This window comes from Rousettus aegyptiacus, unplaced genomic scaffold, assembly GCF_014176215.1.
Source record: "Rousettus aegyptiacus isolate mRouAeg1 unplaced genomic scaffold, mRouAeg1.p scaffold_m13_p_10, whole genome shotgun sequence".
Lineage (NCBI taxonomy): Eukaryota > Metazoa > Chordata > Mammalia > Chiroptera > Pteropodidae > Rousettus > Rousettus aegyptiacus.
The window spans coordinates 90,383,773-90,396,483 of record NW_023416285.1 but is presented as its reverse complement, the minus strand read 5'-3'; the positions used below and the strand labels follow the sequence as shown (position 1 = coordinate 90,396,483).

At 39.3% G+C, this 12,711-nt stretch overlaps 1 protein-coding gene across 4 annotated transcripts in view; it reads right to left on the bottom strand.

Annotated features, from left to right (window-relative positions):
- MINDY3 (MINDY lysine 48 deubiquitinase 3) overlaps window positions 1-12,711 on the bottom strand; it is a 352,604-nt gene that overhangs the window by 76,756 nt on the left and 263,137 nt on the right. For 2 of the 4 annotated variants that reach the window (XM_036226889.1, XM_036226890.1), the window contains exon 5: window positions 9,968-10,113. In XM_036226889.1, the coding sequence (XP_036082782.1) occupies window positions 9,968-10,106 (139 nt within the window). In that variant the 5' untranslated portion in view covers window positions 10,107-10,113. Of the gene's footprint in view, window positions 1-1,972; window positions 2,300-9,967; window positions 10,114-12,711 lie in introns of those variants that run through there. The other 2 variants (XM_016134374.2, XM_016134375.2) reach the window with 2 other exon arrangements.

The window sequence follows — 12,711 nt, the reverse complement described above, 5'->3', positions numbered from 1 at the left end:
AAGAATTACATATCCACAATATAAGTAAACTCCCTGAAAAGAAAAAAACAAAACAAAAAAAACCTTTTCTCTTTTGAAATACTATTGACTGAATCCCATTCAGAAACTTCTGCATGACTAAAGATGGCAGAAATTATGTCATTATAAAATCTATTTTAAATGATGATCCATCAAATAAATGATAATTTCTTATAATTGTCAGGATACTACCAGAGAGGGATCTTGGGTTTAGTCTATAATTAAACACTTTTTACATTAAGCTACCATCTTCAGAGTGTTTACTGCATGACAGATATTGTGCTAAGTGCCTAAGTATATTTACATGTCTTCTAATCCTCACAAGATCCCTATATGGTTGACACTACTATTATCTGCATTTACAGAGAAGGAAACTGAGGCTTAAATAAGTTACATAACCTAAACCTAGAACTGACATATGCCTATTTCAAAGCCTGATCTAGAGCATAACTAGATCTGCCTCTCTGAATTCTCCTTGAATCTGCATCACAGTATAAATCTAAAGGAGGCAGGGTATTACCTTATTCTACACTGTAAATGCTTAATTAATATTGACTACACGGGAAGTCAAGTTTTTCTTAATCCTCCACAGTCTTGTGCGTTTTACGGCTGTTTACTATTATGATAAGTTGAAAGTAAGTTTTAAAATAAACTCTGCAAATGTGGGTGTCTAAGATTTTAGAAAACATTAGTTAAGTGACATAATTAAATGTACAAAAAGAGCCAAATCAATTACACACAATTTACTCCCAGTTCTATCCATTTGTGCAACTTTTGGCCTGGTCATTTAGCTATCCTTCGTGGCTTGTTTTTCTCACATGCAAAATAAGAGTGATGAACTGAATAACCTGACTGTAATACACTACAATTCTAATTTTAGCAGTCCTTAAAGAATACATACTTAGGAGGGAGGAAGGGCTTATTTCTGTTACAAAATACACATCATGAAGAAGGGCCTTAGATTTACCATGCTAAAATTACCCTCAATCCTTAGAAAACAGGTATTCTATAAATGTTTTAACAATAGTAATAAATAGCTATTATTTATTGGCCTTTTTTTTTTTTACACACATACATTACCAATACATTACTGACTCCAAAGACTAAGCACTTAACCACTTAACTTCGCCAGTCTTTCTTAAGTCGCCTTAAGCAATGTGTTTGTGGTGTTTCAATATTAAAACTTAAGAATTTGCGATAATTTCTAGGATAAAGTTTTCAGCACAGAGCCTGTCACAGTGCACTAATTCAACATATGGTAATTTTTATTTCATTATTATTGGTATTATCAATAAAACTTGGATAACTCAAAATCGTGTCTGGGTAATTAGGCACAGGGAGTCCTACGACCGTATTTATTTTAACTGTAACAGATACTAAATCATTTCAAAACCGAGGATACGTTGGGTCGAGAGAATCCTTTGTAGGAAACAATGTATTTATTTATGCACCACGTCCCATGGCTAACCACATAATTAAAACAACAAAAGTGCTTTCTGGAATTAGCCACTCTGTCTTTCCGGTGGACTTCCCTCCCTCCAAATTAGACCAAACACCAACAGCACAGCCTTGTTCGGGGGGGGGGGAAAGATTCAGGTGCCCACGCAACTTCTTGAGAAACTGACCCCACGGCAAAGGGCACACCTTCGGCGTCACACAATGCAGCCCGGCCACCCTCTTCCACTCCGGCCGAAGGGCAGCCCAGGGAGGGGCGAAGGAGCTTCGGGTCTCTAGAGGCCAGCTGAAACCACTCTCCTACTCGCCCTCTCCCTCCCCCCACCCCCACCCCCCAGGGCAGGCGCGGAGTTTCCAGAAAGTCCAGTTCCTGAGCCGGGCACGGGAACTGAGACAGAGTGCGGGGCACGCGAGGGTGCTGGCTGGCGCGAGGGGCGACACAGCCTGACGCTCCCGGGGCAAGGGAAGCGGCGCTGGAAGTGAGAGCCCGGCCAGGTACCTTGCGTCCAGCGGCAGAAGATGGTGTCGGAAAGACCGGGGCTGCTCTTCGTGCCCCACACCAGCTCCACCAGCTCTTTAGTCAGTTCGGACATGATGGGGTAGCGGCGAGAGGGTCTTTGCTGTCAGGACTCCTGCCCTGGAACATGGGGAAGGGGCGGCTCCGGAGACAGGAGCTGCGGGACGGCAGCGGCCAAGGACGTGGAAGGTTTGACGCGAGGACGGGGAGAGGAGGGAGATGTACATGCAGGGACCCCGCCTGTCAAACCCGGTCCGATCGCCAGCTATGAGTTTCCCGTACCGGAAATGCCCCAGCTACTTCCGGCTCCTCTTGCGCTACCGCCCCCGCACCCGGCCGGGGCGTCACCTCCCCGGAAGCGGAAGTGGAGGGGGGGCAGGAAGAGCTGTGGACCGCTGTGGAGGCCGCTGATGGCTCTGAGCTCAGGCCCGGGCCCTTTGGTCGCAGTGGTAGCTTTTGTGGTAGCAGGTGCGCCACATCCCGTGGATGCTGGCATATTTCTGACATCCTGGGATACAGCCTCCCTCTGCGCACTGCTCAGGTCTCAGCTGGAGGCTCTGAGGCCCAAGCCCTAGAGCATAGCCTAGTCCTTAAAATTTACAATATTAATTAGGCTAAACTACGACAGTAAGACGGTGGTTGAGTCTCAATGAGGAAGCATGCATGTCTGTATAGACAGCCCCCAATAAATTGGAGGCTGTCAGCCTCTGGGCCTCGATAAAGCGTATAAAGTTGAATCAGTCATTAAGAACATAACCAAAGGGGTGGCGTAACGGCCTTTAGAAATGTCCACCAGGTGTAATGCAGAATCACAAAGCTATTTATTGGAAAACAGATTCAAAGCGGCCTGTTCGCAAATAGAGCATTTCATCTCCACTGAGAAGTGGAGCTGGTGTGCGGCTCCAAGAGCCGTCCGGGTGTCTCCGACATTTTGAGAAGTTGTATGGGCAACACCTGAACTAAAGTCCAGGTTTTAATCATTGACAAGCATTCAGTTAAATTTAGTTTGTGAAAACTTCTATTTGCACCGCTTAAAAAGAAGAAATCTTAATATTCGCTGCCGTTTGAATTTAAAACAAAATTCTGTTGGGTTACCAATAAGATGGTTTTGCTAATTAGCACTTTATTTCTGACTTCAGCAACCTTTGCTGTAATAAAAGGAATTGTTCAAGGTGTCTAAATCATATCCATAGCTTTCTTCTTGATTTTTACTCCCTTTGGAATACTTTACCCTATTTTGCAAACCAAATCTCACTCATTTTTTCAAGACATAGCATAAATGCCACTTTGTAATAATACTTTCTCCACTCATTAAAATCAAAAGTAACAATTTTAGCTTCTGAAACTTCATAGTACCTACCTTATCTGTAAATTTCTTATGACAATTACTGTCATCCTTGAATTTACAAACAATCATTTACTTTTCGCCTGAGATATAAATTTATGGAAGCCAAGGACCTGTCTTATTCATAGTACTTAATATGGAGGCTTAAACATTGCTGGATCTCAAAAATATTAGCTGAAGGAAAGAAATGTGCCTGAAGAATTCACTCTTACAGCAAGTTAGGGATCAGGGGATATAGTATTGATTAGTTCAGTTAAATATCTAATATCATTATGGTGATTTAAAATTGACATAATTATTTCCCTACCTGAGAGATACAGAAAGGTCTATCTATGTTCATAGAGCCTGTAAATGGCAAACCTCTAAATCCAGAGGTTTGCCACATTTTTTCTTCCCATTAATATATGGAAATATTAATGGTATAGTGTATATAATACTATAGTTGATTTCTTTTCATTAATATACAGATCTTGTTATAGACTTAACTATAGATATGGAGCAAAAAGCTATCCTTTCAAACCATATTTTAAAAAATGGAATATTTCTTGATCTGTGATTTCTTTTAGTATCCAGCTATGGTGAAGCTGGGAAAATCTTAGGTGGATAGTGATGTGGATGTCCTTTCCACTTTCACGTTGTAGCTTTATTGGCGATGTTTAAAAGTTTTTAATTAGCATGACTTTTTAACAAGGAATATTTGATTAATGTAAAATTGTCATTTAATTATTCATTAGTTATAACATTTAAATTGTAAATTGCTTACAGTAGAAATGCAAATCAGAATTTAAAATTTTATCATTCAGTAATTATATATAAAAATAATAAATATTGATAGCAGTCGTTTGTTGAATCTATATCTGGTATAGGACAATATGCCTTTCTCTATTATAATGACTTAAATATTATGTAAATTTTCTTTGAAGTATTTCTATTGCATCGTACTTTAGCACTCTTTACCCCTTAGGGCCATCTATAGTTTTGATTAAACCGATGTTGATCATTAAGATATACATAGATTGCATGAATGATTCTTAGTCCTAAAAGAGAGTCCTAAAAAATCAGAGACTTCTTGTTCATATGTTTTATTAGTAATACTTCTTTGTCTTTCAAATCAGGGCACTTCCGTAAAACTGAGCTGAAATTTCCATCATGATTAATTCTCTACAATGATCTTTACTACTTCATGGCAATAGAATTCCTCTATCAAACTCTGTGTTTAATTATTTGCCTATTTTTCCAAAAACTTCCTTGACAAATAAAAGCACAACAGCTTAATTATCTGATTCCTACAGACTACTATGAAAAGAACAATTCTCCAAATGGAAGTCCTCAACTCCTAATGTTTTGTATTTGTACCACCACTTGTTAAGGAGAAATCAAATCTTTCAAAGCTCCACCCTACAGTAAAATGAATATGTTCTAGGCAGGTTACTAAAAACAATCCCATACTCATTTACCAATAAAACTAGTTCATTTATACGTCCTGTGTCTTCCAAAAAGAGCATAAATCTATTAAATAAACAATACTTGCCTTTGCATCACCTTAACCTCAATTCAGCAGGATAATTTTCCTACTGAGCATACCAAGTGCCTTTTAATCCCACCACTGTCATACTCAAGTATGGGACAGAGCATGAGTTCCCGAAGCATTTCCTACTAGCATTATACTTTATTTCCAACTTCAGCAACCTTTATGGTAGTTAAAAGGAATTGTTCAAAGTGCCTGAATCATATTTGTATGGTGGGAAAGGTGTTCTACCACTAAAAGCTGGGTTAAAGTTAAACAAGTTGTTCATTGCAACTCTCCAAGAGAGGGGTTTATATTCAGAGTTAAAAGATGCATTTGAATTATTCTATTCATGGAGCTTCTCACATAGTTTCTGTTCTGCAAAATAACGTTTTGGAATCACTGGCATAATGAGATAAAGTTTTGCTTAGAATTAGAAAATATGAATGTTACTTCTTATTTGGGTACTGTGACTGTAGAGGAGTTACTTAATTAGCTTTATTGAGCTTTCTTCATCTATTTATGAAGAGAACTAAATTTATACACTCTTAAGATCTCATTCACTTCAGAGCTTGTCCACTTCTATGATACTGAAACTTGGCTGTTTAGAAGTTAAAATATATGAAAAGAGTGGGAAGAAGAATATTGAGTAAGTGTATTAGAGTAAACAAACAATATAGTATTATTATTAACACATAAAATAAGAAGTTACTTGCCACTTATCACTTACTAGTGCTAATGTTATGAAATGAGAAGATCAAGTCACAACTTGTATATTCAGTGGTCCCCAACCTTTTTGGCACCAGGGACTGGTGCTCCTATGAGAATCTAATGCCTGATGATCTGGGGCAGAGCTGAGGCGGTGATGCTGGCGCTGGGGAGCAGCTGCAAATACAGATGAAGCTTAGCTTACTTGCCTGGCGCTCACCTCCTGCTGTGCGGCCCAGTTCCTAACAGGCCACAGACCCAGTACCTGTCCATAGCCCATGAGTGGTAAAGCTCTGTTTTATTAGTCTAAGACTGGCTATGTTAAACAGGTATGTAATATTTGTACATTTGGATATGTCACAGGCACATTAAACACCTTTTCCCATAAAACCTGCTCCTCTTTCAATGTTTCATAATCAGTGATTGATACCATAATCTGAAAAAAGGACATTTCTTAATGTTCCCAATTTCTATAGAATAAACAAACTCTTTGAGGCTCAGGTGCCACATCCATAAAATAAGCGTATTATATGATTATGAGATTTAACAGAGGAAAACTGTATGTAAAAGAAATATGCACATTGAAAAATACTTCTTACATTAGCAGAATTAATGGTTTGAAAAAAGTACCATAGGAGCAAAGATGAAGGATGGGTTACTTCTGAATTTGAAATGGAGAGAGGTTCAGAGAACTTTGAACTAGACGGAATTGTGACTAGAGAAGAAAGACAGGATGTGCCTTTTAGCATGAAATACTGCTGTGGCAGGAGCCTGGCATTTGTGCCACTAGGCAGAGATGAATTAGGAATGTAGAGTTAAGGAGGATGCCATGTACCGAATTGTTTCCCCTTTAAACCTTTATGTTGAAGCCCTAACTGCCAACGTGACTATATTTGGAGACAGAGCCTTTAAAGAGGTAACTAAGGTTAAATGAGGCTATATTTAAATATGGGGCCCTAATTTACGAGAACTGGTGTCCTTTTAAGAAGAGGAAGAGATACCACAGCTCTCTCACTTCACGGGCAAACAAGAAAAGGCCATTTGAGGACACAATAGGAAGGTGGCTATCTATAAGGCAGGAGGAGAGGCCTCACCATTAACCAACCCTGATGGCACACTGGCCCTGTACTTGCAGCCTCCAATGACCACATCGAATTACAACTAGCCTCAAGACTAGCTGAACAAAATTACTATAAGGATATAAAGAAGAAGCCACATGAGGCTGGTAGGAGGGGCAGAGACACAGAGTGGGCAATTCTCACAGCTACAATATGATGAATAAGAATCAGGAGGGATAGCTCAGCTTCATAGTTCCCCCTGAGGAGTGAGAGCTCCCCTTCCTGGCACCCCAACTTGGGGCATCAGTGCTGTGAACCCCAGAGGGAATTGTGTCCCAGAGAGACAAAGGGCTGGCAGAGACCCAAGCACTGCAGGTCTTATGGGGCTCACAAATACACTCACTCTACACTCCAGCATAGGGGAAGCAGCTTGAAAAGCACCAGGGACATACAGCAGGAACTAAAATGACTGACTACAGGGCGAGGGCAGGAGGGGCAGGGATTGGGGAAACTCTCTCCAGGGACAGAAGCACTGGCAGGCACCTTTGCTCTTTTGCTGAACTCTCTTCTAATCCATAAGTGGGTACCAAATCTGGGCTCTACATTAACCTGGCTAAGACCATTTGCTCGCCCTCAGGAATCCCTGAGACCCTGCCCCACTCAACCTGCCTGCCCAGTTGGAGCCTCTTTGTGGCTCATCCACACAAGCAGCATGCCTTGGCTTGCACTGCAGACTTTCTCCAAAATTCTCAAAGGTCCACAAGCCCAGCACATGTGATGGCTGAACTCAGCTTACATTCTGGGGCCCACCAAAGGGTTTCAGACAGTCACAAGTGGCGGCTAGCCTCAGTTTGCAGCTAGCTTCTCCCTGGAGACTCCAAGCCCAGTGTAAGCAGCAACCAACTGCATAACACTTTGCAGCTCCAGCCAAGAGGTCCCAAGCCTGATATGTGGTGGTGACCTTGGCCAGCATGATATACCTCCCTAGAGGTCTCAGACCCAACACACCCAGTGACCAGCTTCAGTCCACACCAGAGCACCACCCAACCAGCTTGACACACAACACACCCGAAGGGTGAACTTGGCTGGCACCAGCACCCGGCTAAAGTGACTCCCTAACGATGGGGTCAGTCCTCCCGCATGACAGCTCGTCTACTGTATTTGTGGTCAGCCATCAAAACTACTCAGCCGGAGGGTCAACCCCAGCCAGAAATCAAGGCCTAACTATATAACGGGGGCGCATACAATCTATACAGATGACTGGATAAAGAACAGGTAGTACATATATGCAATGACTCAGCCATAAAAAGAATGAAATCTTGACATTTTTCCACATGGATGGACATAGAGGGTATTTTGCTAAGTGAAATTAGTCAAATACAAATACCATACGATTTCACTTATATGTGGAATACAAAAACAAAATGAATAAACAAAACAGGAAGAAATTCATAGATACAGAGAACAAATTGGTGGCTGCCAGATGGGAAAAGGGTTAGGAGGATGGGTAGAAAAGGGGAAGGGATTAAGAAGTGCAAATTGGTAGTTATAAAATAGTCATAGGGATGTAAAGTACAGCACAAGGAAAATAGTCAAAAATATTGTAATAACTATGTATGGTGTCAGATGGGTACTAGACTTATTGGGGTGATCACTTCATAAGTTAGATAAGTTTCTAATCACTATGTTGTACACCTGAAACATAATATTATATGTCAATAATATATAACAATATATATAAATTCTCAAACCTGTGTTTTTATTGATCTATCTAGATACCATGTCGAGACAGGCGAGCTTCTTTATCATTTTTCTGAGCTGGTGGGTGTGCTTTTCTTTATTCTGTACGTTTCCTAAAGGTATAGCTATTAGAAAGTCACAGTTTCAACCACTGACATCACACAAGTTCAAGTTACTGCCTTTTGATTCGATGCCTTAAAACCCAGGAAGTGTGACAGCAGCCCTTACCCCCAGCACAGATACGCTTTCCTCCAGGACAGTGTGGGGATATTCACTGGCTTATCATTCCACTTTTGGGATTGTTTTATAGGTTTAGTCTATGGGAATCTCTCTTACTTTCTTGCAAGTATAAGTATGCACCTGAGAGTATGTTTTCCATGTTATGAAAGTTATTTCAAAATATTTACTGGATATTATTCCAATCCAGCATATTTTCAGAAAAAGGACTTTAGATAACCTACACTGTGTTCTGCAGACCACTTAATGCTCAATGCAATGGGACTATGTGTTAGACAAAGAAAACCAATCTTAGAATATTTTTCTTCTAAAATTTACTTTTAAATACATATAAAAAACCTAATCTTAATTATATATTTTCTTATGTTTGAGCAATGATTAATCTTTAAAGAAATGCTGTGCTATTCCATGAAATGCCAGAAAGTCGAAGAAGCAATTGATGTAAGCAAACTAATACCATCTAACCATCTCGCTGATAGGTCATGTAATCAATGATCAATGAACTACGTTCTATACCTTGATTTATAATTCCAATGAATAGTTAATATTGCATTGTTTGTAATTTTAGGATTTCAATTCTGCCATTCCATCAACAGGTGGTGCCATTGTATTACAGTTCAAATTTTGTAAAAGAAGGTCATTTGGAATAGATGTACCTATAAGCATGTCACCTTTTCTAGAGGCTTCCGTCATTGCTTTTGGACCATAAATAACTTTTGTTTTAGGGGTTCTTTTCTTAAAAAAATTATAGTGCTAAAATTATGTTGCAGAACAAAATTGGGTGGATTCTTCTAATGGATATCATACTCCTAGAAACTGCAGGCCGTATGTATGCTATTTTGTTTACAAAGCTGTGAATGACCAAAAATGCAATATAAAATAGGTAGCTATGTATTCTGATATCTGCAGGATAAAGATATGCTTTAATATTTTAGATCATCGCAAGTTCTCATTTTAATTTTATAATTTTCAAAATACTAATCATTTATATTTGTAAAAACACTGCATTTTTTTTTTTTTTTTTAATACTGAGACAAGCAAGACAATACCCAATGCCTATTTGTTTGTTTTCCTTGACAGGTGCTATTGCATTCATTGGTCACAGCTCTGTCAAGAGATGTGTTTGTAGTTCAGTATTCCCAGAAGTAACACCACTGTGGAGAACCTTTTCATGCTGCAGCAAATCGTGCAGGGTCGGCTTAGAATGTGTAACTCCACATGCCCTGGCATATGGAGAGTGGATGGAGCATCATACCAAGCTCCACTGCTTTCCTGGTTCCACCTTTGATTCACTATGTAAACTGGCTAAGCTGTTTCCTCAAGGGTGGCTGTCAGAGTCACAGCATGATCGTAGAGGCTGGTAACGGGAATTTGGAACTCACCCACAGAGAGATTTCGTAGAGGCTTCTGGTGATTCTCCTCAGCAGAGAGATTTCTTAGAGGCTTCTGGAGGTGATTCTCCTCAGCGATTTCTGGAACAGTCAGCTCTTCTAAGCTTATCAGTCCTAATGTGGTTGACATGGATGATCTGTGGGAAAGAAAAAACTGAAAATGATACAGTTTCTGAGCAATAGTAAAAATCGCAAATATCAATACATGAAACAAACATTTAAAATCCTTTGCACCAATTAGATGAGTAGATCAACAGATGTAAAATTCAGTTCAGTTCGGTTCAGACAAAATATAATTCATTTGGGAGCGGGAACCCAAGTCAGGGGCTATATAACATCATTGACGCTCTGGACACTTTTTGTTTCATTTCATTCATAAACTAAGAGATAGTCTTTAATCATTTTTACTATAAGTTTTAATATGTAATTCTCATTTATTAGTATGTATCTATGGTTAAAATACATTTTCAAATTTATTCTCACTGATTCTTATCATACAATTCTGTAACAATCTCCAGTTCACAATCATGATAAATTTTCAAAAACCACTGAAAGAAAAGTATTGGATCCTAGACTAACTTTAGAGGACAAAGGCGGTGTACAGAATAGCACAGATGTCATTTTTATTAAATCGTGAGAATAAAGATATGTGATCGTCCTACCTTATTGTAATTGTCTTCATCAGAGTTTAAACCGGGCAGGCAGGATCTCTTTGATTTTCAGAGCTGGTGTTTATTTCTAGTTGGAATAGTGAGTGAGGCCTGGGGAATATAAGTTTTCCTGGCACAAAAGGGAATTCATGGCGGATGCTGTAAGCGCTGGTGAGGAGGAAGCACTAAGGGTACTGTGACACTTGCATTGTTGTTGCAAGGTCCTTTTACCTGGGGACCCAGTCTTTTAAGTAAATGAATTCCACGTCTAAAACCTACTTGACATCTGTAAGCTGGTTTAGGGATCACTTTTTTTTCCCCTTGACAAGGAAGATTATTGATTAATTAAGCTTTACTCATCCACCTACACCCTCTGCTTTGGCAGCCATCAGTTTGTTCTCTATAGCTATGGGTCTGTTTCTATTTTGTTTCATTTATTCATTTTTTTTGTTTGTTTGCTTCTTTCGTTAGGTTCCACATGTAAGAGAAACCATATGGTATTTGTCTTTCTCTGACTAACTTCACTGAGCATGTGCATTCTAGGTCCATTCATGTTCAAAATGGCAAGATTTCATTTTTTTTTTATATGGCTGACTCATATTATATATGCTACATCTTCTTTACTCATTCATCTACTGATGGATGCTTAGGTTGCTTTCATATCTTAGCTATTATTGTGAATAATGCTGCAATGATCATAGGGGAGTACATATCTTTTCAAATTAGTTTTCATTTTCTTCAGATAAACACACAGAAGTGGTACAGCTGGGTCATATGGGAACTTTATTTCTGATGTTCTGAATAATCTCCATATTGTTTTCCACAAGTGGCTGCACCAATTTACAAACTTACCAAGAGTGTACAAAGGTTCGCTTTTCTGCACATCCTCACCAATATGTTTTATTTGTTGATTTTTTTTTTTTTTATGGCAGTCATTCTGACAGTTATGAAGTGCTACCCCGTCGTGGTTTTGATTTGCATTTCCCTGATGATTGGTGATGTTGAGCATCTTTTAATGTCTGTTGGCCATCAGTATGTCCTCTTGGGATAAATGGCTATTTGGGTCCTCTGCCATATTTAAATTGAATTGTCTGGTGTTTTTTGGTGTTAACATGTATTAGTTCATTATATAGTTTGGATAACCCCTTACTGGAAGTACCATTTGCGAATATCTTCTCCCATTCATTTTCATTGTGTTGATGGTTTCCTTTGCTTTCTTGTCCTTTCTTTTCTCTTTTGTTGCCTTTGACCAAAAGACATATTCAAAAAAATATTGCTAAGAGCAATGTCAAAGAGTTTACTGCCTATGTTTTCTTCTAGGGGTTTTATGGTTTCAGGCCTAACATTTAAGTTGTTAATCCATTTTGAGTTTATTTTTGTATGTGGTGTAAGAAAGTGGCCCAATTTCATTTTTTTGCATGTATCTTTCCAGTTTTCCCAACATTTATTGAAGAGTCTATCTTTACCCCACTCTATATCGTTGCCTCCTTTGTCACAGATTAATTGACCATGTAAGTAAAGATTTATTTCTGGGCTCTCTATTCTGTCCCATTGATCTGTGTGTCTGTTTTTAGGCCAGTCCCACGTCTTGATTGTTGTAGCTCTGTGGTACAGTTTGAAATTGGGGACTGTGATACCTCCCACTTTGATCTTCTCAAGGCTTCTTTGGCTATTCGGAGTCTTTTGCATTTTTTTTTTCAATTGGGGCAACTGCCTTCAACATCTACACTTTCTTTTGATCTTACAAATTGAGTACTAGGATGTAAGCTGCCCACCCATTTTACTCCTAGGGGTGCTATGTTCTTTTAAGCCATCTCCATAACTCTCTGTGGATCAGGCCCACTTAACTGCCCCTCCGCCCTCACTATTCATTATAATTGCACCCACCCAAGTTTCCAGTTGCTAAACATCTTACTTAACAGAAAAACACCAGATGCTTTTCCACTGGAGCCTGGAACAGGACACTTGATACCTACTATCTATATTAACTTTTTTACTATTGTTATGGAAATTCTAGTCATTGCAATGTAATTAGACAAAGACAAAAGGAGCCAGGTAGGCAGGAAGGAAGGAAGAAAAGGGGGA